At 44.8% G+C, this 24,587-nt stretch overlaps 1 protein-coding gene and 1 long non-coding RNA gene across 9 annotated transcripts in view; one reads left to right on the top strand and one right to left on the bottom strand.

Moving 5' to 3' along the window:
* ZFAND3 (zinc finger AN1-type containing 3) overlaps nt 1-5,576 on the bottom strand; it is a 325,101-nt gene extending 319,525 nt beyond the window's left edge. For both annotated transcript variants that reach the window (XM_060615387.2, XM_078446876.1), the window contains exon 1: nt 5,383-5,576. In XM_060615387.2, the coding sequence (XP_060471370.1) occupies nt 5,383-5,453 (71 nt within the window). In that variant the 5' untranslated portion in view covers nt 5,454-5,576. The remainder of the gene's footprint in view (nt 1-5,382) is intronic.
* Nucleotides 5,577-5,821: 245 nt separating this feature from the next.
* On the top strand, nt 5,822-23,834 carry LOC132667021 (uncharacterized). Of its 7 annotated transcripts, none has more exons than XR_013555614.1 (3): nt 5,822-6,141; nt 6,901-7,122; nt 23,694-23,834. It is a non-coding gene; the product is annotated as an uncharacterized LOC132667021 (long non-coding RNA). The 7 variants fall into 7 exon arrangements; XR_009604945.2 differs by having other exon boundaries at nt 6,781-7,122; nt 23,694-23,829; XR_013555612.1 differs by having other exon boundaries at nt 5,822-6,258; nt 23,694-23,829.
* Nucleotides 23,835-24,587: the final 753 nt, after the last annotated feature.

The following is a 24,587-nucleotide window of genomic DNA, read 5'->3' as shown; positions in this document are numbered from 1 at the left end:
GCTATTGCTTCAAACCAAAGTAAACAAAGACCATGTTTTCCTTAACAAAAAAATAAATAAACTCCCTGTGTTCCATCAAGTCAAAGGGACAATTTCATGTTTTCTGAATACCCAAATATAATCAGGAAAATGGGGCAAGTAGACAAATGCACAGTGGATACTTCATTACATCACAATGCATCTTCAGGTGCACATAATACTGAAAGACACAAAGTAAAACTGCACAAATGAGCTGTTTTGTTTTTAAGGTAACGTTTAAGGGAATTTTATAATCGAGGGATAATTAGTGACATCACTGAAATAATCATTCTACTGATTAACTAGTAATTCATGCTGTGTTCACATGAACTTGAAAGCCCAGGTTAAGCTGGTTGAAGCATGGCAACATGTTCTAAATTGGGAGACTGAGACTGAAGAACCAAGGGCCACACACTGTTCAGAACCAGACACACTAGCCAGATGACTCACAAAGTGACAGAAACAGGGTTCTACATCAATTCCTCAGCCTGGGATGGGGGGGGGGGGGGGGGAGAAAGAGATAGATTTTATTAAACTAACTAGTCAACACCTTGTTATTCCCAAAAGTGAAATGAAATAGAACAAATCATCTTTGATGTTCTATCAACTTTCTACTAGTAACCTCTTCAGAAATGGAATATAGTTTGTGAGATTACTCTTCATCTCTGCCTAACCCCATCTTTATTTAAAATACATTATTATCTAGCAAATCTAGTTGGTGAAATAAAATGCTTCAACAGATCACAAAAATAAAATCCTAATAAAATCTATTTCCCTAAAGAAAATTCATCCATGTAACATTTATTTTATGACATGGTTCGTTAAGAAGAGCTTATTTTTTAATCAAAAACAATGAATAGTTTACCAAATAAAACTCAAATTTATTTTTTTTTAATGTTTATTTATTTTGGACAGAGAGAGAGAGAGAGAGAGAGAGAGAGAGAGAGAGAGAATGAGCAGGGGAGGGGCAGAGAGAGACAAAGACACAGAATCCGAAGCAGACTCCAGGCTCTGAGCTGTCAGCACAGAGCCCAACACGGGGCTTGAACTCACAGACCACGAGATCATGACCTGAGCTGAAGTCGGATGTTCAACCAACTGAGCTACCCAGGTGCCCCTAAAACCCACATTAAATGTTCCATTATTCCCAAAGAACAAGACTGAACATTTGTCAACTATACTTTAAACTAATTTATGAAAGAAAGAGTAGTTCCCAAAGTTTCCATAATATTACAACAGATTGTCTCCAATTGTAAAAGCAAAATATCAGTACTTGATTTTTATACTTAGTAAGTAAAATTTGAAAAAAGTCCATTTTTTCTACCTAATTATCTTTTTTTCTTATCCTATAATATAGTCAGTACATTAGTGTCTTAAGTCTTCTCCCTCTCTCTTTTTTTAAAGTTTATTTTATTTATTTTGAGGGAGAGAGAGTCAGCAGGGTGGGGGCAGAGGGAGAGGGAGAGAGAGAGGGAGAATCCCAAGCAGGCTCCTCACTGTCAGCACAAAGCCTGACTCAGGGCTCAATCCCACAAACCGCGAGATCATGACCTGAGATGAAATCAAGAGTTGGGCACTACAGAGCCACCCAAGCACCCCTCTTCTTCCTCTCTTTTTTAGAATATTTCTAAGTCTGTTCTTTCAACACCGTTTGAAAATGCCTGTAAAGAATCTACGCGTTTCAGTACATTTTAAACGTCTAAACAACTTAAAATGCAACTTCAACTAGTAACAGTTATACCCATATCATTTAAAAGTGCTTTTGTGTATGTATATATTTCTAAAATAATATTTTTATTATTTTAAAATACTATTTCATTTCAGGTTTGATTATTACAAACTAGTATGTTTTTCGCAGGACTACAGAATGCCTAAAAATTAGCCATGAAAATACTCATATTTCACTAAAAGTTTTAAGTACATACCTCAGGGGAAAAAACGGTTTATGATCATTAACTCTAAAAACATTGTACACACCACACAATTTTCAACTTTTGGAAAGAGGTAAATCTTCAACAATTTCCAAGGTAGCAAAGTTTCCCAGTGGAGAGATGGTCTCTCTGTAGAACAGTAACTTTAATTCCATGCCCACGATTAAACAACATAAACCAAGAGGGAGAGAAGTAGAAACTTTTCCTTATTCCAAATACTCACACATTTGCATTGTGTGCTCCTCTTGTCATTCTACTTTCTAACTGTTGCATTCCCACAAAAAAGACCTCACAGCTCTCTTGTTTAAGCAAGCCCCACTGACTGGTGTCCTGACTGGACAATGCCAGGCAGCAAGTCTGGCAGCCTAAGTAACTAAAGAGCAATCTTAAAGGAACTGCCTTTAGTCTACTGGTGCCAGAACATTCTGCTAAGAGGCTCCTCTGCAAAGGGCTGTGGCTAGCTGACTTCACAGACCTATGGCTTCCACAGAATGCAATGCTGACTGAAGTTTTCAGGTAACACACTCACCTTCATTTTCATGAAAGAAAAAGGCACAAGATACCTACTGAATGGCTCTCACAGCTTTCTACTTTTCTCCATTCTGTCTAGCTACCACACGGGTGCAGGCCCCAATCATCCCTGGTCTGGATTACTCCTCCTGATAAGACTTCTGTACCTCTAGTAATACCCCACGAGCATAAAAACACCACACTCCTATACACACACACCCAGACCCCCTCAACATCATCCGATCTTTCACGTTAAAAAAAATCACGTCACTACGTGTTCAAAGTTCTTCAACAGTTCCTGAGTGAACTCAAGATAAAAGTCCAAAGACCTAGGCATTACCTACAGAGCCCTACATCACCAACTGCTCTCACCATCTCACCCTCATCTCTAGCAAATTGCCCTTCACAATCTACCAGTCAACTCCAATGAACTTTTAAGTTCCTCAAATGTGGGGTGCTTTCTCTCACATCCAGGACTTCACCCATGCTATCCCCTCCACCTGAAAGAAACTCTTCTAATTCCATTCTCCCCTACCCTTCCTGCAGGCCTAGGCCGGTGTCACTTACTCCAGGCTACCTTCCTCTACCTCCACCTCAACTAGGTAAGCGCCCCTGCCATTACACCCTGTACCAGTCCTAACATACTTTATTCTGACACTTTACTTCTGCTCCCAGAAGACGGGGCCAGTGCCCCCTTGTCCACCATTATACCAGAGACACTCAATTATTCGTTGAATATATTCAAGGTTACTTAATGAACATAGTATGAATGTGGCCCATACAGTAAGAAATACATGTTCGGTTCGGAGTCAGTCATGATAAAACTCTGCAGCAGTATCATTACACTTTGGTATAGAATGCAAACTACACAGGTACCTACAAACTCCTTTAGAAAAGGTTAAAACATTACACATTAAAAAGAACACTTTTCAACATAAAAATATTAGTTTTGTGCTCACAACTCCTATCAGGCAAACTGCAGTTCATTAAAAAGGGCCAGATTGAAAGTATCAAAAAAGCAGGACTGATTGCTTACAGGTCAAGTATGATACCAGTTTCACTAATCCTCCCTGCAACTATCAAACTTTCTTGGCATTATTCAGAACTCTGCAGCCTAAGAGTAAAAAGGCTATTCCATTTCCTTAGTTTCTATGTCTTGACATAAGTCTTTCGATAAGGGTTCTGCTCAAGATAATGGTCCCAAGGACAAACTTGTTGCCAGGAAACAAGCCTCTCTCTGATACATCCTGGGCATTAGTTGCCATTGGCAGCTACTTTCTTTGAGCCACATGTCTTCTTATGAGTTACAATCAGAGGCTTGTGACACCAGATTTTTCCAGGGCAGCAGATTGATGTCATAAACGTGATGGTACTAAGCACTCTGACGAGCTCACCAGCTCCACCCTACACTCACTGCTTACGAGGGGCAAGTTATCCACCTCTCAAAGCCTCAATTTCCTCATCTATAGTGGGATAATGGTTGTACCTCCTAAGATTCTGTGGGAATTAGATTGTCCAGGAAAGCACTTAGCAGACAACCCAATTGTTAGGAAGACTATAAACCTAAAATATTTTCACATCTTCAAAACTTTTGCTAATACCATAACTTATTTTTGACTAACATCTTTCCACCAGGTATTTTTTTAAGAAAAGGCAGAAAAGAGGACAAAATGAGAACCTATTTCTGTCACGACCTTTCAATTTGACAAATTCCACAGAAATCTACATTAAGATCCACTTTCTTTCTCTTCACTCCCAAAAATCCCAGACTTAACCTGTACTTCAACCATTCCTAACATCTGGGGGATAGCAAAAATAAAATACTTAAATACATCTTTCCAAAATGTTCTCACCAGAAATAATCATTTCCTTACTGCCTCTATACACTATGAAATATACTAGGTCTTTGGAAAACAGAGGAAAAAGGGATCAATCACAAAAGTCCTTCAAAGTCTCCCAATTCCCCTACAATAAGAGTCATAAGGTAGGATGGAGGCACCTGTTAGGTAAGAGGGATGGTAATCCATAAAACCCCAAGTGTTAACAAGGAGAATTTAAAATGTAACTGTAGGTGAAAAAGTTAATTTCCCACCTCACAGTTTTTCACCCTAACAGGATGGTCAAGTAATAACGCAGGCTGGCCAATGTAAATATTTTTATCATTAAAAAAAAAAAAAAAATGGAGAGAGATGAATTTGAGCCAACTGAGCAAACTGGCTCTCACGTTCCCAAGCCAGGTTGACTTGAGTTGGGTGTTTTGGGTTTTTGTTTTTTATTTTTTGGACAAGGAAATTTTACAGAACTCCTGAAATGTGTTTTAAATAAAGGGGAGACCTCCATATTCTTATAACTTTACCCTAGACTCGGCTCTGGGCTCGATTTTTAAAGATGGGTGATGTGTGAACAGCTTCCTAAAAGCAAATAGGGCACTGGGATATAATTTAGGAAGTGATGATGCAAGTCTCTGGGGGACAAGGAGGGAGGGGGAGGTGAAAAAGTCAGAGGAAATACCCTCCTGGTGCCTGGGCAGCAACTCATACCAAGGCAGGGAGGGAGGGCTGGCCTCCACATGCCAAGGGAAGGGGCACCGCAGCTTCACCCGGAGGTGCCAACACCGCCCCCTCATCCCTCTCCGCTGCCCTGCCCCCCCTCACCAGTGGCCCGGGCGGCCCCTGTTGGCCCAAACCTCTGGCAGGAGAGTCCCAGAGGGTGGCAGTGCACCCGGGCCAGGGCCTTCTCTGCCCACCTCCAGCTCCCCACCCAGCGCCCCTCCCCGAGACTCGGCCCCTGCCCCCTCCCGGTAGGCCCGGCTAGGGCCCAGCCCCCAGGGTTCCGGCCACCCCCGGCCCCGAGGCCTGCCCGGGCAGCCCCCGCGCCAGCGCCCCCAGCCCCCGCCCCCACCCCCACCCGGCCGGGCACTTACCCCCAGAAGCCGCAGGGACAGCGAGGCGGCAGGCTGGGCGCTTTGCTGCGCTCGCTCCCGGCGTCTCCCATGGTGCTCGGCGGCGGCGGAGCTCGGCGGCGGCAGCGGTGGCGGCGGCTGGGCCTGGGCCCCGCTTGAAGGAGGCGGCGGCGACTACGGCGGCGGCGTCGGGGGGCTCGGGGCGGGGGGAGGGGGAGGGAGCGGGCGCGCGGGCGGGCGCGAGTCCGAGGCTCCGAGCCGGGATTCCAGGCCGGTCAGCTGGAGGCGGGCCGCACCACTCGGCCTGCAGAGATGGGGGGGCCGGGGGAGGCGCGGAGAGGGAGGGTAGCTGAGGAGGAGGGGCGTGCGGGTGAACCGAGGACCGCGGGGGAGGAGGGAAGACCCGGCGCCCTCGGCAGCTCCCACCGCCGCTCGCAGCCAGAGCGATGTCCCGCGCGGCGGCGCTGGGAAGGACCTGAGGCCCCCGCCGGCTCTGGCGTAGCAGCGGCGGCTGTGAAGCCCCGGGCCTCGCTCGCTCCGTCACGCTCCCCTCCCCCGAAGGCTGCGCTGACCGGACAATGGCCGCTCCGCCCCCTCCCCTCCTCACACACCCCTCCTAAGGAGTCACAATGGTCTCGCCCGGGGGAGCCGCCGCCAAAGCCTAGCAGCTGATCAGCTGGGATCCGGGCGTGCCACTTTGTTCAGCCCCTCAAAGGAAGAGTACGGGGCTGTGGGCAAAGCCGAGAGCGTCGGGCTATCACCCGGCGACGGGCCTCTGAGGTTTTCATATTCTTGGAACTTTTAAAATCTGAGGCAAACTTACCTTCTCCCTGTCTGAAGAAGGGGAGCAGGTTTCTGAGTACCCTGGGGCACGTTGCCTCCCCCCAAACGCGAATGGTACGCCCCGAGCGGGAGGGGGAGGAGTAGATTAGTTGTTTAGGGTAAGTCGGGCCAGTCCCAGAGCGGCGGACGAGTGCTACGCATGCGCCCGGAGACCCCGTAACCGGGTACTGGGAGGGGCCAGAAGGGAGTGCTTCCAAATCCGGAAGTGGGTCTCGCTCTTCCCGGGGTTGCGGGGGTCTTTAGCTGCTGGGAGGTCTACCAACCGGCTGCTGCTCCCTGCTATGGGCGATGCCAGGGTCCATTTCTCCACTAACCGCCAATCCCCTAGAAATCTGTCTTCCCAGTCCCCCCACACCCGACCCACTCTTCCAGTTCCACCCGGAGAACTGGTCTCTTCTTGGCAGTAATGAACTTAAGGGAAATGTCCCTCCCCTCCCCCGCCCCAGGAAGGGCGGGGTGCAGGAGGGTAGTGTCTCTGTGAAGTTCCTAGCTCCTCCTCCCTTTTCGGTGCCCCCAGCCTCAGAGACACAAGTTCACTCCCGATACCCAGACTAAAAGAGCCTCTTTTTTTTCTAGAATGGACATGTTTGGTTTGGGGAGGGGACCTATGGCCGAATCAGTGATGAAAATTAATGTAAGCAAAGAAGTTCGAGCCACCAAAAAATAAGCCTTTAGCGCTTCTTGTCTTTCATCTAGAACTCATTCTGAGTTCCAGCCAATCGTGAGCAGAAGGCGATTGTAGATGGCAAATGTCAACGCGGAGGAAACTTCCACCATATCTACTGGAGAGGTGACCCCCACAGCTGAGACCCTTGTTGGCGAACTTCGAAGGTCACTGCTACTTCCGGAAGGCTTCCTGGCTCTTAGAAAAGGCAGCTGTGTACCCCCGATTCGGCAAGAATACGAGACCCTCAGAGGGTATTACCTAGATTAATTTTATTGTCAAATGTTATTGTTTCTATATCTACCATTATGTCTGTGCATGCTCTGTGGACTTGTTGACATTTATGTCGCTTCTTTTAGCCTCTAAAGAGCAAGGATCACATTTAGCTGAGCATCTTCTAAAAGATGCTGTGGATGATAAAGACAAATGATTGCAAAAATCAAGTTCTTTACAGCCAATGCACTTCCAAAAGTGAGTGCTGATTTTCGTAATATTTAGTTTCGACTTTGTGCATTTTCACAAGCCTTCAATAAGTAGTTATGTCAAAAGTCCATTGAGTGGATGAAGCCACACAGCCATACAGCTAGGTGCTTTCATTGGACTCACATTGCCCTTAAATCTTCACTTAAACTAACATAAAATTGCCACATTCTTAAAAGACTTATAGCTTTTGAGTTTAACAGACCAAGATTAAGTGGGACTCTCTCTCTATTGGCATTTTGATGGTCTTTTATATATGGAAAAAGAAAACCTAAAACCAAAAGGAAAATTTAATATAAACTGTGATTGTCATCTTACAAACTGCTTGCCTACCTGTCTGCTTGCCAGTTATTCATTTTAACAAGCATTGACTGACTACCAAGATGTGCACAAAATTTTCTAAGGCCTTATCCCTCCTGTTACCCTCTGCCCCACTGCTCTTCCTCTCTCTTGCCCAGGACACTACTCCTGCCCATTCAAGCATATGTTATCTCTTCAATGCCTTGCCTTTGCTAACAAGGCAGAATTAGTCCCTCCTTCCTCTGCCCACATAATCTCCATTATAGGACCAAGAAATATACATGTTTGTCTCCTACCACAAAACCTAACTCCGAAAGGTTTGGCTGATAGAAATAGCTGCTAAGTACTCTCAACGCAGTGGGGATACAAGATGCTCAGAAGGTATCACCTAGATTAATTTTATTAGCAAATATTATTTTATTTCTATAAATGCCATTCTGTTTGTACATTATCTGTAGACTTGTAGGATCCACAAATCACCATGGGATTGAAGCCAACTCAATCCATGTTTACTGAATGGAAGAGCTTATTTGATAAGAAGCCACTCTTAGTCAAGCCTCTTGTATCTACAAGGAACAGAAACCCACTGAAACTTCATGCCAAAAATTAATTAATTGATTAATAGGGGCACCTGGGTGGCTCAGTGGTTGAGCTTCCAAATCTTGATTTTAGCTCAGGTCATGATCTCATGGTTTGTGGGTTCGAACCCACTCTGGATCCTCTCTCTCTGTCCCTCCCTTGCTCATGCTCTCTTTCTCTCTCTCAAAATAAAATAAACTTTTTAAAAAAAATTAATGAATTAATAATAATAATTTATTGAAGGAAATAATCTTAAAGAACCCAAGAGCACAAAGAGCAAATAGATCTCATGAAGAACTGGAAGAGGGATCTAAAATACTAACAGAAGCCAAGTAGCTAGTTTCTCATCTCTTTTTCTCTCTGGTCACACATTCTTCCATCTCTTTCACTCTACAGAGCTGCTTCATTCTTCTCTGCAGACCTGCTTCCACTGCTTCTCTGGGAATACAGTGGAACATGACTATCTGAGCTCGCCTAGCCTCACCTCAAGAACCAACAGAAATTAATTAATTATCTATGAATCCCAGTTCTCAATAGAAAGAACCTTATTGATCAAACTTATATCAGGTTGTCTATTCTTGATAGGATCACTTTGAGCCAGTCAAGGCTTTTTGTTTTGTAACGCAAACATGACTGTCAGAGGTTCATCCTTGTAGCCTGTGGTTCTCAAAGGTCAGTTATGTTCTTGGCAAAGATTCCAAAATGTATCTAACACAGACCAAAAAAGGAGTAAATTACAGCCTAAAATCAAAAAGCATAAAGAAGAGTGGACATGTTCAAGAAACTAACTCCTATTTAAACTATTTCAGGCCTGGAGCACCTGGCTGGCTTAGTTGGTAGAGCATGCAACTCATTAATCTCAGGGTCATGAGTTCAAGCCCCACATTTGCTTAAAAAAAATTTTAGGGGCGCCTGGGTGGCTCAATCGGTTGAACGTCTGATTTTGGCCCAGGTCACAGTCTCAAAGTTTGTGGGTTCAAGCCCAGCATCCAGCTGTACACTGACAGTGTGGAGCATGCTTGGAATCCTCTCTCCTCTCTCTCTGCCCTTCTCCTGCTCTTTCGCATTCTCTCTCTCTCTCTCTCTCTCAAAATAGATAAACGTTAAAAAAATGTTTTTAGGGGCACCTGGGTGGTTCAGTCGGTTAAGCGTCCGACTTCAACTAGGTCATGATCTCGCAGTCCGTGAGTTCAAGCCCCGCGTTGGGCTCTGGGCTGATGGCTCGGAGCCTGGAGCCTGCTTCAGGTTCTGTATCTCCCTCTCTCTCTGCCCCTCCCCTGTTCATGCTCTGTCTCTCTCTCTCAAAAATAAATAAACGTTAAAAAAATTTTTTTTAATGTTTTTAATTTTTAAGTAAAAATAAAAATAAATAACAAAAAAATAAAAAAAAATTATTAAAAAAAAAACTGTTTCGGGCCTAAAATTAAATGGCATTCCCTCAAAGAAGCTTTCATTGACCACCCCCTAGTCCCACTTAAAATTATATTACCCTATTTTTATCTTCTGTGGCACCCTTTTCCTTTGTAGAACTTATCACAGTTTATAATTAAATATTTATTCATGTTTTCTCTCCAAAGATCATGTCTGTCTTGTTCACCATTATTTATACAATGCCCGGGACACATTTGGTAGACATTAATAAATATTTGTTGAACAACAACAACAAAAAATAACATGAAACCCATATGTGAATTGGCACCCTATTCAGACTATCCTGGGGGAATGTGTACCACATACCTTCCCTACAAGACACTGAAACTCACTGCAAGCTTTTTCATCACACAGAATGAGACCCAGTGTTCATTTGCTCCCTCTTATGTTCCTAGCTGGCTAACTTTTCACCCTTCGTTCCCAAGGTTTCTATCGGAAAAGCCCTTGAACCAGTTCCTATAACATGCCCACTTAGTTGGTTGAATGCTCAGAGAGAACATAAAATTTCAGGGCATCATCAAATTAGGGGACCAAAGTGTGGGGGTAATTGTCAGAAGTGCTTTTGTCATAATTGTCTTGACTATTTTCTAGTGTAGATTACGTTCCAGATGAGCCTGTGATGTGACTCTTGGGAGTAGTTTGCAATCACCATTGGCCTAAAAGGAGCCATCTACATGCTCAGTAGGGTCTAGTAAAGGATAATATTAATGCTTCAGCAGCCAGAGCTCTTGAAGTAGCAACTGAGGTTGTATGGGAAAGAGCCAGGTATGCCTCAAGGGCATGGGCTCACAAAGGCTGCTTTCTTAGTAATACTGAGTCCAAAGACCTTAACCCTGCAAGAGACAGCCAAAAAGGAGGCACTCATGGAGACCTGAGAGAAAACAGATGGTCCTCTAACTCAGATTCTAATTCTTATCCCACAACTCTAACTCCCAGGTCCAACCCTTCCATCATTAGAATTCATTCTACCTTGGTATTAGCCCCAATGTCCATTCTACACTCTAGCCTCTGTCTTAATCCTAATCCTAACATGATCTGGAAAAATTAATCCTAGATTTCAGACCTAATCCCAACCTTAATTCTGTGAGCTTAACAAAGGCTCCTTGCCTTGCCACTGAGTTATTTTCCTCAGTTCCTCTCTCTTATGTCCCTTGACCCTGACCCACTCCTGGGAACAGAGAATCCTATAACACTCTGGCCCCCTAGGCAGAATGGGAGCCAGTTTTAATAGTCCTAAAAAAAGAAAAGGGCCTTGGGCTGCTAAGAAAGAGAAAATGGGGCATTTTTCACCTGCACGGGAGGCAGCAACCATGCCCAGTCACAACATGTCCTGTTTGCCTAATTCAGACTGCCCAGCCCTCTGAAAGTCCAGAAAAGATGCAATCCGAGTTACCTGTGTAGACTTAGGAATGTGTGACATAGCTGGCCAAGAGAAGAAGATCTGAGACCTTTCTGCAAAATGATAGGGTTAGATTAGATGACTGTCTTTCAAACCACATTCTCAGCAAGAATTCTGGTTTCTGCGTTCCTCCCACACTTGGGTTTGGTTTTCCAAAAGGGGAAAAAAAAACAACTTTTTTTTTTTTAAGTCACTGAACTAGACCCTCTCTAAGGTTTCTTCTGGCCCTGGAGTTTTCTGATATGCAGTTGATTCTTTTAGTCACTTACGGTCCACTTGGCATGGATAAACTCTCAGAGCCAGGGGAAAAGAAGAGCAACCAAGCATACCATCTTCAGCCCTTCTCGGAAACTAAAAATAAATTAAATAAAATGAAGAGTGCAATGGAGAAGAGAGGGGAGGGGAGGAGAAAACGCTGCCATTTCACGTCTCATGTTCCCATGTTCATGAAGCAATTGCTGATTTCCCTGCTGCTCACACCCATCTTGGTGTGAAATTTGATTTTACTGACTTTTAAATTTCTTTTCAAGAATGGAAATACTGTTTTTCCCTGAAATAGTTGACCTTTGTGAGGAAAATTTTTCAAATAATAAGAAAGCAAAAGCCCTCCCTAATATCACTTCCTAGAGAGACCCTTTGTTAACAGTTTGTTATGTAGCCCTCCAGGCTTTTCATTTATATATTGTTATATAATATAACACAGTATATAATGTAACACAGTATACTCTAGCCGATTATTTTTAACTTAGAAATATGTCATGAACGGGGTACCTGGGTGGCTCAGTCGGTAAACGTCCAACTTTGGCTCAGGTCATGATCTCCCAGTTCACGACTTTGAGCCCCACATCGGGCTCTGTGCTGACAGCTCAGAGCCTGGAGCCTGTTTCTGATTCTGTGTCTCCCCCTCTCTGCCCCTTCCCCACTTGCTCTCTGTCTCTCTCTCTCTCTGTCTTTCTCTCAAAAATAAACATTAAAAATAAATACATACATACATACATACATAAATACATAAATAAATAAGAAAAACGTCCTGGACATCTTCCATATTCATGCATGTAGCTTGGCAGTATTGTCTTGTGGCTAATTATTAGGGTTCTCTGGATGGTTAAGATATATATGAAACCATATACATGTATACATACACATATATATGTGTGTGTGTGTGTGTGTGTGTATATATATTATATATAGAGAGAGAGAGACACACAGAGACAGAGAGAAGGAGAGAGAGAGAGAGAGAGAGAGAGAGTACAGTGGACCCTGAACAACACAGGTTTGAACTATGCAGGTCCACTTACATGAGGATTTTTAAAAATAACTATAAATGAATTCTCTCTTCCTTATGATTTTCTTAACAGCATTTTCTTTTCTCTAGCTTACTTTATTGTAAGAATACAGTATATAATACATATAACATACAAAATATATTTTAACCAATTGTCTATGTTATTGGTAAGTCAATAGTATGCTACAAGTAGTTAAGTTTTGGGGGAGTCAAAATTTTTGACTCAGTGGGGAGGTGGTCAGTGTTCCTAACCAACCCCCCCACGTTGTTCAAGGGTCACCTGCATAACCACGTATATGAGGTTTATTTCCATGTGTTTATAATATATATGAGTTTTATTATAAGGAATTGGCTCATGCAATTATGGAGGCTGAGAAGTCCCAAGAACTGCCGTTTGGTCTCCTGAGAACCAGGAGCCAATGCTTAGAAGTTCCAGTGTGAGTCTGAAGACAGGAGAAGACTGATGTTCAGCTAAAGACCATTAGGCAGAAAGCAAATTCTTGCTCAGCCTTTTGATCTACTCACGCCTTTAACAAGTTGGATGGGGCCAGCCTACACTGGGGAGGAAAATCTGCTTTACTCAGTCCACTGATTCAAATGTTAATTTCATCCAGAAAACCCCCTCCCAGGCACACTCAATGTTTAACCAGATAGCTGGGCACTCCATGGCCTAATCAAGCTGGCACATAATATTAACCCATCACACTATAAATCATGGGCTCCAGAGTCAAAATGACTGTATTTGAATCTGGCTTTTACCACCTTCCAGCTCTGAGACTTTAGGGAAGTTACAGAGCCTATCTGTGCTTCAGTTTCCTCATCTGTTACAGGAGGCATCTGTAGTGGTCTGTGCTTATCATCTGCCCATTTTCTTTTTGGTGGCCCTACTTCTGCTCCCAGGCTTCCTCAGAGATGTACAGATAACTAGCTTTAGTCAGGGAGTGCTATCTGGACTTTGCAGTTACATGGACCAATAAATTCCTTTTTTTTTCTTCCTAAGCTAATTTGGGTTAGGTTTCAGTATGCTTCAATGAGAAGAAAAGTCCTGACTACGCATGATAGTATTTACCTATGTGATAAGTTTATTGTGAGTGTTAAATTATATAATCCATGAAGAAAATCATAGCATAGTATGTAGCTGACAGTACATGCTCAATAAACATTCACTATTATTATTCATTTATTTATTTATTTTTTTTTTTTTTAATTTTTTTTTTAGCGTTTATTTATTTTTGAGACAGAGAGAGACAGAGCATGAACAGGGGAGGGTCAGAGAGAGAGGGAGACACAGAATCTGAAACAGGCTCCAGGCTCTGAGCTGTCAGCACAGAGCCCGACGCGGGGCTCGAACTCACGGACCGTGAGATCATGACCTGAGCCGAAGTCGGACGCTTAACCGACTGAGCCACCCAGGTGCCCCCTATTCATTTATTTTTAATGGCTACTGACCACTCTGTTGTATGGATAAACCATTTAATGTATCTCCTTTTGATTAATTTATCCTATCATTCATTCATTTATTCATTCAGCAGATACTTTTGGAGCACCTACTATGTGTTAGGCACTGTTTTAGGCATTAAGGATACAGTGGTGAGTGAGACAGATAAGGTTCCCTACTCTAGTGGTACTTATCCTCTAGTGGTGGAGGCAGACAATTAAAAAGTTTTCCTGAATGTCTTAAAGGACAGTAATGTCCAGCTTTCCACATTTATAAAAAATCTTACAGTGAACATTTGCTTGTTTGTCCTTTTAGTGTCTTGGGTACATTTTTTAGAAAAAGAATCAGGGGCACCTGGGTGGCTCAGTTGATTAAGCATCTGACTCTTGACCTCGGCTCAGGTCATGATCTCACTGTTCGTGGGATGAAGTCCCTCATCGGGCTTCATGCTAACAGCACAGAGCCTGCTTGGGATCTCTCTCTCTCTCTCTCTCTCTCTCTCTCTCTCTCTCTGTCTCTCTCTCTACTCCTCTCCCACTCAGACACGCACTCTTATCTCTGTCTCAAAATTAATAAACATTTAAAAAAAAAAAAAGAAAATGAAAAAGAATTGCAATACCATTTGTTATGTATGGCCAAACTTTCCTCCAGAAAGGTTGTACGAATTTACAATCCCTTCACCAGTGAATGAGAAGGCTGTTTCCCCCACACCTCAGTAGCCTTGGGATACCATTACTCTTTTTAATCATTGCCAGAGTAAAAGGTAAAAAATAGCACCTAATGGATGTTTTAATTTGCATTTTTTGGTTATTAATGAGGTCCAGAGTGTGTGTATGTGTGTGTGTGTGTGTGTGTATATATATATATTATATATATATATATAATATATATAATATATGTAATTTATATATATATATATATATATATATTGAGGGCACCTGGGTGGCTCAGTTCATTAAGCATCTGACCCTTGATTTCAACTCAGGTCATGATCTCTCAGTTCATGAGATTGAGCCCCATGTCAGGCTCTATGCTGACAGCACACAGCCTGCTTGGGATTTTCTGTCTCCCTTTCTCTCTCTGCTTGCTCTCTCTCTCTCTCTCTCAAAATAAGTAAATATTTAAAAAAAATTTTTAATAATATTAGCCTTTTGTCATATGTACCGCAAATTGTTTCTTTATCTCTTAGCTGTACCTAGGCTTTTGACTTTGAAGAGTCTAAAATGCAGGAGAACTATGTGAATTACCTCTCGCTAATGTTTGAATTGCCAACATGGCACTTTTTTGTTAAAGCCTCTAGGTTGCTACTTAAAGGTTAAAAAAAGAAGATGAGAGAAGTATAGGGGAAAACACAGGAAATTGCAGGCGATGGGGGGCAAGCAGGGAGAGAACCCCATCCTCTCAGCCTACCCAACTCTGCCTCATCTCGGGCTATGAGGCAAATGGCCAAGGCCTCCATAGGTCAGCTCAGCCCCTGGGCCAGGCCTGAGCTCCCTGGGGTGAATCACCCACGACATATATCTCAGCCTTCCTGATATTCTATGTGTAAGTAGAAAGGCCACCAGAAGCTGTGGCCCTATAGTTCTGTCAGCCCACAGGGACTGGCCTGAATTTCTCACCAAGTCACTTGCTCAGGTCTGCAGAGGTAATTTCTAGGAGTGAATGATACTACATGTGGCCAGGCTGGGCTTCGAGAACTGACCCAATGAGAAGAACTAAGGCTACTTGAGGAAGGGGGAAAGTGGTTAGAAAAAAAGGGTTAGAATTCATGTTTAGGATGAAATTAGGGAAGGAGCCAGAGTTGGAAGAATTGGGCTAGGGAGTCAGAGGAAGCAGAATTGGTGGCTCAGGGACACGTTTGTGACTGGGCAAGAGGTTTAGCTGTCCAGGATGGGGCTGAAAGGCTAAGGCTGGTGTCTTCGTCTAGATCCTCCACCAGAAGCTGACCCTTAGAGATCAGGAGGTGGAAAGAATACTTGTAGGGATGGCAAGGTGGCCAATAAAGGGTGTGTCATCAAGCCATCTGTCCATGGGAGTGACCAGAGCTCAGTGACTAGTCCTGTGAGTGCCGTGCAGAGTCACACCTTGAAGTTACCCCAGCTGAGGGATGAGGGAACTGAGTATTTATACATCTGCTTCTGTTCGCGGTTGATGGCTGCTCTCGGCACTTCAGCCCATCTTTTTCTGGCAGAGCAGCCTTCCCTGGTTTCAGAGAAAGCCCTCAGGCAGAGAGGTGCAGGGACAGGCCACTCGAAATTAGTGGGATCACTCTGAAGTGTTAAGGCCCCAGGGACTATGAATGAGACACCCACAGAGTCTGCTGTACCTGGGAACAGTTTGGGGTGCGTGCATATTTGGTATAAAATCATGCAGGGATTTCTTCCTAACGTTGTGATTAATTAAGGAAGGCTGAATGCCTTCTGATTAGTAGGAGCTAGGGAGGAGAGACAAGGTTAAAATTGAGATTAGAAGGTTAGGGTTCTGTAAAGGGCACTCAGAGAGGCTACTCATCCCTCCTGAAGTTACACAGCTAATAGGTGGTGAGCCGGGGCAGGATTGCAGCCTGGGCTGTGTTACTCCAAAGCCCATTAAGAAGCAGAGTGCAGGATAGCCTGGTGAAGGGAGGGAGGTATCCACAGGATCCTTGCCGCCTGGGCTCCTTCCCCAGCAGCCAGGGAGTGGGGCTAGGAGAAGGCTGTGCAGATGCCATCTGTTCTCTTGGCTCCACTGCCTGGCAACTGCCCGCCTATGTCTGTTCTCTGCTCCGGAGGAGGATGCATTCCTCCATGGCCCATCGGGCAGGATGAAGAGCCGTGCCCTCGCCAGGGCTGTACCACATGATGGATTCAATGATTATGAGTTTCTGATGTGGAGGCTGCTCAGTCATGGAGCAGACCCAATCCCATCTGGTGTGTCTTTCTTGAAAGAGCTGCTAGAAGGAAAAATCGGCATACTACTCACGCTGTTAGGAGCGTATGTGTGTACACACAGGTACAGGTGGGCATACGCAGGTGTGAACTTCTGTGTGTGTATGCACGCACATGTGCGTGCACAGGTGTGATGTGGATACTTGGAGTGCAAAACCATTGTGGTTCTATTTCTCAGAGATCATTTAGCAAACAAGTCATTGATTAATAATGCTACCATTTTTGAGTACCCTCCATATGCCAGTAACTGTGGTGGGTGCTCTACACCCATTGGTTATTGTAGTTAGCAGAAACTTTACAGCTGCCATGCAAGAGAAATTTTATCTTCCTCATCCTGCAGATGAAGAAACCAAAGTTCTCACGGCTAAATGAGCTGCCCAAGGACTTCTTTTTAGAGCCAGGATTTGAGACCATGTCTGTGATTTCAAAGTACATGGTATTTAAAAAAAAATTTAATGTTTATTTTTGAGAAAGAGAGAGAGAGAGAGAGAGAGACAAACAGCATGAGTGGGGGAGGGGGGCAGACAGAGAGGGAGACACAGAATCTGAAGCAGGCTCCAGGCCCTGTGCTGTCAGCACAGAGCCTGATGAGGGGCTTGAACCCACAAACTGTGAGACAGTGACCTGAGCCAAAGTCAGACACTCAACCAACTGAGCCACCCAGGTGCCCCAAAGTGCATATATTTAATTTCCATCTCCTCCCAAATCTCAGAATAAGAATGAACAAACTACTGCTACGCATGACAATAGGAATGATTCACGTAAAACTCATGTTGAACAAAAGAAGTCAGACACAAAACACCTACTACATAATTCCATTTCTATCAAGTCCAAAAACAGACATAACTAATCAATGCTGTTGAGAGAAGAATGGTTACCCTTGCAAGGCATAAGGAGTGGCTGGAAGGGGGGCCCTGAAGAAACTCCTGGGGGGCTAGTAATATTTTATTTCTTGATTTCTGTGCTGGCCACATGGATGCATTCAGTTTGTGTGAATTTATTAACTGTGAATGTATGATTTGAGCACTTTTCCATATGAATGTTTCACCTCAAAAAGAAGTTCAAAAAAATTTTGCAGGGTGTTGTGAGGTATTCAGAGAAAGGAAGCATCACTGAGCCTGCCTTTTGAGGGGGGCGCTCCTGTTCTAATCAGGACACAATTGTAGTGACACAATCTCAGACTCGGGAAGCTTCCAGGCTATGGAGTGGGGTGGGGGATTGAGGTTAGTGTACTTCAAGCTAAATGCTCCAGGGAGGCAGGGTGCCTGGGTGGCTCAGTCAGTTAAGCATCTGACTCTTGGTTTCAGATCAGGTCATGATCTCACAGTTTATGAGTTCAAGCCCTGCATTGGGCTCTGTACTGAGAGTGCAGAGCATGCTTGGGACTCTCTCCCTCTATCTCTTTCTCTCTCTGTGTTCATCCCCTGCTTTCTCTCGTTTGCTCTCTCAAAATAAATAAAGAAATTTTTTTAAAATAAATGCTCCGTGGGGGCTGGCTAAAAGGAGTGATAGGGCCTAGGGGAATTCACAATGGTACTGAGTCTAAAGACCACGACAAGAGAGAAGCTTCTTCTTCTTGGTCAATGTGTAGAGGCCAAGAGAATATTGTGACCTTTGAAGCCCAACAGACCTGGGTTGACCTGGCTTCCTCCTCCACCACCTATGGGACCTAGAAAAAGCTATTTATCTTCTCAGAGTCTTGGCTACCTCCCCTGTGCAATGGCTCATTGCTAACAGAGGCTACTGTAAGGATTAAATGGCATGATAGAGTCAGAGCACTTGGCACAGAGCATGCTACATGACTGGCATTCAGTAATGGTATATTTGGAAGGTAGAAGTAAAGATACTCTGAAATCTGAGATCTCCCTCAAATATCAGAGGGGCTGGCAGGTGGAAGATGCCTCACACTCATTCTGGGTAGAGTGGCCAGAACAAAGTGGTTTATTTTTTTTAAAATTTTTTTTTTTTAACATTTATTTATTTTTGAGACATAGAGAGACAGAGCATGAATGGGGGAGGGTCAGAGAGAGAGGGAGACACAGAATCTGAAACAGGCTCCAGGCTCTGAGCTGTCAGCACAGAGCCTGACGCAGGGCTCGAACTCACGGACCGCGAGATCATGACCTGAGCCGAAGTCGGCCACTTAACCGACTGAGCCACCCAGGCGCCCCACAAAGTGGTTTATTAACCATGCAGTGGGACCTGGACATAATGGGCAGGAAGGAGTAAAGTTAGTGGAGGCACCTGGGACTGACTGTCGGCTCTGTGATGAAGGTCCTAGTGAGACAGATCCCAGAAAAGGACCCCTAAAAAAGGAGCCAGGCTTAGAGCAGCAGGGAGAGGTTTCTGGGTCGGCAGCTGAGCCAGAGAGCAAATTTGGGGAGAACAGCCAGCAACAGAAAGCTCGTGGAACTGTGCACTGTGGGTGGGAGTTCTTCCTCTAGGAAAACATGTGGAGTCTACCCCTGAAATTTTTTCCACAACATACAGAGACTGATAGAATTTGTTCTAAAAACTGGTGAAGGGACCAAGTTTGGCCAGACTGACAGAGCATACGCCTTCTTAAGACACAGTTGACAGATGAGATACCGAAGGAAGAACTGCCTGACTGTCTCCTAACTTGACTGCCATCTACCCCAAGAAGCTTCATTCCACCGAGAATTCCGTATTTTCACTTTCATGCTCTTGCAGCATGCTATTCTCACTGCATGGCCCATTGGACATTCTGCCTGGAGAAGGGAGAGAGCCTTGCATTCCATTATTTTTCTGATTATGACCTAAAATCCGAACGGCAGCGGCTTAACCACAATAGCAGTTTACTTCAGTTCCATTCAAGGGAAGTCCATCAAAATGTGTGCTTCGGAGGGTACCACCAAAAAAATGAAAAGTCACAGACTGGGAAACAATATTTGCAAATCACACATTTGACAAAGGGTTGGTATCCCAAATTTAGAAATAATTCTGGAAACTCAATAACAAAAAGACAAATAATCCAGTTTAAAAATGGACAAAAGACTTGAAATACACATTTCACCAAAGATACCTGAGTAGCTCATAAGCACATGGAAAGATGCCGACCACTGCTAGTCGTTAGGGAAATGCAAATCAAAACCACTTCACATCCAGTAGGATTACAACCAGAAAGACAGTAACAAGTCTTGGTGAGGAGGTGGGAAATCTAGACCCATGTGTATTGCTGGAAGGGATGTAAAATGGCACAGACACTCTGAAAAGTAGTTTGGCAGTTCCTTAATAGGTGGACCATAAGTTAACCGTACAATCCCACAATTCCACTTCTAGGTATGTACCCACAAAGAGAAACTAAAACATATGTATGTCTACAGAAAGACTTGCAGACAAACGTTCATAGCAACATTATTCATAATAGCCCAAAAGTGGGAACATCCCAAATATTCATTAACTAATGAGTGGCATACCCACACATTGGATTCCATTCAGCAATAAGAGGAGAGAGGCACATTTACATGCTGCAACAGGAATGAACCTCAAAAACAGGAATGGACCTCAAAAACATGATGCTCAGTGAAAGATCCAAAAGTCCATGCATGATATGACTCCATTAATGTGACATGTCCAGAAAAGGCAGACCCATAAAGGCAGAAAGTAGATTTGTGGCGGCCATTGTGGCGGCCAGGGGCCGAGTGAGAATAAGGGCAAAATGGGTACAGAGATTGTGGCAAGGGTTGTGCAGCTCTGTAACTTTATCAAGTTATTGCTGTTGTTCCTTAACTTCTGTTTGTTTTTATTGAGGTATAACGTACATACCAAATAAAGCATGCAAACCTTAAGTGTGCAATTTAATTTACACACACGCACACACACCTGCATAACCACCACTCAGATCAAGATAGTGAACATCTCTGGCACCCCAGAAGGCCCCTCCTAGCCAGTCTCCCCACAAAAGTGACCACCATTCTGACTTCTGTCACCATAGAGGAATATCACCTGCTCTTAGCGCAGACCAGGCACTCAGTGGGAGTCACCCACCATTTTCTATTCTCACCTGGCTCTTAATGTTTGCCCTGGGCTCCTTGGCTACTGTCTTCCTATTTCAACACTCCACCCTACATTGGACACCACCCCTCTTTCTTCATCCCTCTCAGAGTGCCAGTAACATATCGTGACGGTGTTGATTTTTACTGAAGATTTGGAGTCATTTGGGAGTAATTGCAGCACAGGGCAGAAAACAACCTAAAGCTCCTTGTTAGGCATCACAAACTCCAGAATTACATGGGCCAATCTCTGGCTCTTGGAAGATCCCTCCCAGGTCCCCCCTCCACCAGGTGATTGCCCGCCCCCAGTAAAGACAACAAACCCCAAATCCTCCCTGGGACAGGGAAGTAACCAGCATTCATGGTCAAGTGGTTCTGTGATGAACTCCAGACTACAGGCCCCATAAAAGAAGGGCAGCAGCATTCAGCTCCAACCTAAAGTTGATAAGGCAGGAAGAGGAATGTGTTTTTAATAAAAGTGACCTGCATTTGACCAGTGTGCACTATCAGCTCCAGACCTCTCTGGTCTTTCTCTCCTTCCCTCTTTCTGGGCCTCTAACCTAAGTCCCCTACTTTGTTATACAAAGCAATTCAGTCCCATTAGCCTCAGGGCTCCCCACCCAGGCTAGGCCCATGGCACCTCCTCTTTCCCACCAAAATCACTTACCAGGACTCATCAAGGTATCTTCCCAAATGAAAGAACCAGAAGAATGTCTCAGCTTTTTAAAATAGCACTTTTGTTTTTCCTCCTGTGGTCTTATTTTAAAGATGAAGAAACTGAGACCCAGAGAAGTTAAATAACTTGCCCTGATCAAAAAATGCTTAAGCAGGGAAACTGGACATTGAGCCCAGACTCTAACGTCCATGAAGGTGGCTGGTCCATTTCTGTATCCTCAGAACTTAGAAAGTGTCAGGAATCAATTAATGCATGTTGTAGTTCGATTGAACGAAAGGGCGGGTGTGCAGAAGGAAGGCGTCCTAGGCCAGTGAGGAAGACTGGAGAGGAGAAAAGACAGATTGTTTAAGAAGTGGAGGGCAGTGAAGTGAGAAGGGGCTGGGCCCCTCCGGCTTCTGGGAGTGGGCTGCCCCTCATGGCTTCCCCGCCTCCTGCCCAGCCTTCCAGGGAGACTGGTGCTCCTGGCAAAGGCTGCTGCCATCATTCATCAAGGCCTAGCAGCCTGAGGAAGCTCAAGGCCTATCCTGTAGGACACTTTCAATCAACTTTGGTTCAATTTATTCCCTCTAAATGACTCTGAAATGTAAATAAAATTAAATTAATCCTACTGTGTTTGTCTCTGGTTAGGGCTATAATGGGCTGCAGTAATGCTGCCCCTGAGATCAGCTGTGGAGAGAGAAGCCCAGACAATAGCAGCGTGGCCAGCGTTGTACCCCTCCACACACACACCCCCATCCCCTGCTCTGGAGGGACAGGCTGCACTATCCAGATTCATCCATGCTGGGAGGTGGGGGGTGGGCATCATGGCACCTCCACTTTTCCTTCTCCCACCTCAGACCAAGCCAACCTGGACCACATAATTACTGTCCACCGGTGGCCCCATTTCCACTGCCCCCATCACTCTCGAATTTTGGGAGCTGCAGAACAGGGCAGAATGGCTTTTTCTTTGCCCACCAAGCCTAGAGCCACACAGGGCTCCCGCACCAGGGCATGATCACTGGGACCACTCACCCCTCCACAGAAAGGGCTCCATTGCCCCAGATCAGGGTTTCTCAATCTCAGCACTATGGACATTCTGGGCTGGATAATTATTTGTTGTGGGAGACTGTCCCGTGCATTGTAGGATGTTGAACAGCATCTCTAGTGTCTACCACCAGATGCCAGTAGCATCCACTCCCCTGGTTGTGTTAACCAGAAATGTCACCAGACGTTGTCAAATGTTCCTGTTGTGGACAATCACCTGTAGTTGGGAAGCTCTGCCCTAGAGGAGGGGTGTGGGGGACCAGAGAAAGGGGGAAGTCTGAGGGAGGGGTGGACTATGTGGTGCACATGTGTCTTTCACTCCTTGCCAGTCTCATCTACCCTGCTCTCAATACAGTTTCTTAAAACCATGGGGCGTGTAGGTGGCTCAGTCAGTTAAGTGTCTGGCTTCAGCTCAGGTCACGATCTTGTAGTTTGTGAGTTCAAGCCCCACATCAGGCTCTGTGCTGACAGCTCAGAACCTGGAGCCTGCTTCAGATGCTGTGTCCCCCTCTCTCTTTGTCCCTTCCCCACTTGCACTCTCTCTCTCTCTCTCTCTCTCTCAAAAATAGATAAACATTAAAAAAATTAAAACAGCAACAAAAACAACAAAAAAAACCATACTAACATTGTTGTAACATAAATAATGAATGACCATCCAAACTTTGCACTAAAAACCAGGACCCTGACCTCTTCCATGCAGAAGCCTCACTCCACCCTCCATCACCCCAGTCCCCCAGTTTACCCAGCCCGACCAGAACCCAAAGGTTTTCCTTTAGGATTTCTCCATTGATAAAAATGCCCCCAAGTGAAGAGGTTCTCAATGGATTGGCATTCTCCATGGAGGGACAAATGTCCTGCCAAGAAGAGATTCCCAAGAGAAGGAAATTCCAAGTAGGAGGTAATTTTCCAATAGAAGTAGGCCCCAGCACTTTTTACAGACTGGGCTATCAGAATTCCCCCAAAAGCTTCCTAGTACCTTACTACTATAGTAGGTGGTGTAGGTTGGGGTCTGGCAGGAGCCTTTCCCAGGGTGCTGCCCAGTGGGGCCTGAGTCAGGAGAAAGCTGGAAAGGGAGAGAAGCATTATCCTACAGCATTCAGAGGTTCTGATACCAAAGGCAATAGCAATGAATTTGCCCTGGGAGAAGTGGGGGGATGGGGGCAAATCCTCACTTCAGTGTGCGTTCCATCCCTCACTTCAGCTATTTCATTTTACAGAACCAAACTATGGGGGAACAATCCGGGATTTTAACTCTATTTATAAATCTCTTAAAGCTTTCATGTGGTCCAGAGGAAGGTCTCGCCAGACCGGTCCAGCTTACGTAGAAAAGAAGTCAAAGAAAATGACTTATAATCACAGGACAAAGACTGAGCCCAGAAGCCCGAGAGCCTGGGAGGCTCCCTACCTCCCTGCTGGATTCATTACCATAAAAAGAATTAAAATCCCACCTCCCATCCTTGGATTTCATCATAATCTGATTTGTGTAAATGTGTTTGCTATATTTCTATCTCTTGCCAAAGTCTGTTCCTGGCAGAATTTCTGATTTCCATAGTCCAAAAAGTCCGTTCATAATCTGGAGAATGTCCATCAACCAGCTTTATGTTCATAGGATGTTTATTTGACTCATGGCTGCTAGGCTCACTGACTTATCAAAATGTGCTGATCTGGACTCAAATGTATTTGTGCTAAGCCTTTGTACTGATTGGATGGCAGCTAATTCTGCCATGCTAGGAGACCCTAATGCAGATGATAAAGAAGCTACTGACAAGATGGAAGGGTGAGCACTTCACACATCCTTGCATTGGTCTATCAGCATGGCAGTGACCTTGAGGTTCAGCCTCTGCTCCTTCCAGGTGTACAGAAGAGCTTCCTTGATCACTCCATCCTGGAGACAGTGTGCACTACCCTCTTGAGGACAGGTGCAAAGGGGTGGGCTTCCAGTGCGGTGGGAAGGACTGGGGTTGCCCTGGCTCCTCCAGTTCCTCTACAGAGTCCCTCTTTGGAACGGACTCGTGGCTTCACTGGACCTCTGACTGCCTGCTCCCTCTGGCTACAGCCTCCCTGGGCTCCCATCTCTGGATGGAGCCTCATCTTCAGGGGCCAGGGGCAGGGCCTGCCTGGCAAACATGGGAATTTCATGGACCCTGTGTCTCACTATCAAGTTCTAG

Source organism: Panthera onca, chromosome B2, assembly GCF_046562875.1.
Source record: "Panthera onca isolate mPanOnc1 chromosome B2, mPanOnc1 haplotype 2, whole genome shotgun sequence".
NCBI lineage: Eukaryota > Metazoa > Chordata > Mammalia > Carnivora > Felidae > Panthera > Panthera onca.
The sequence above is the reverse complement of the archived record's forward strand: the minus strand, read 5'-3'. Positions and strand labels throughout refer to the sequence as shown.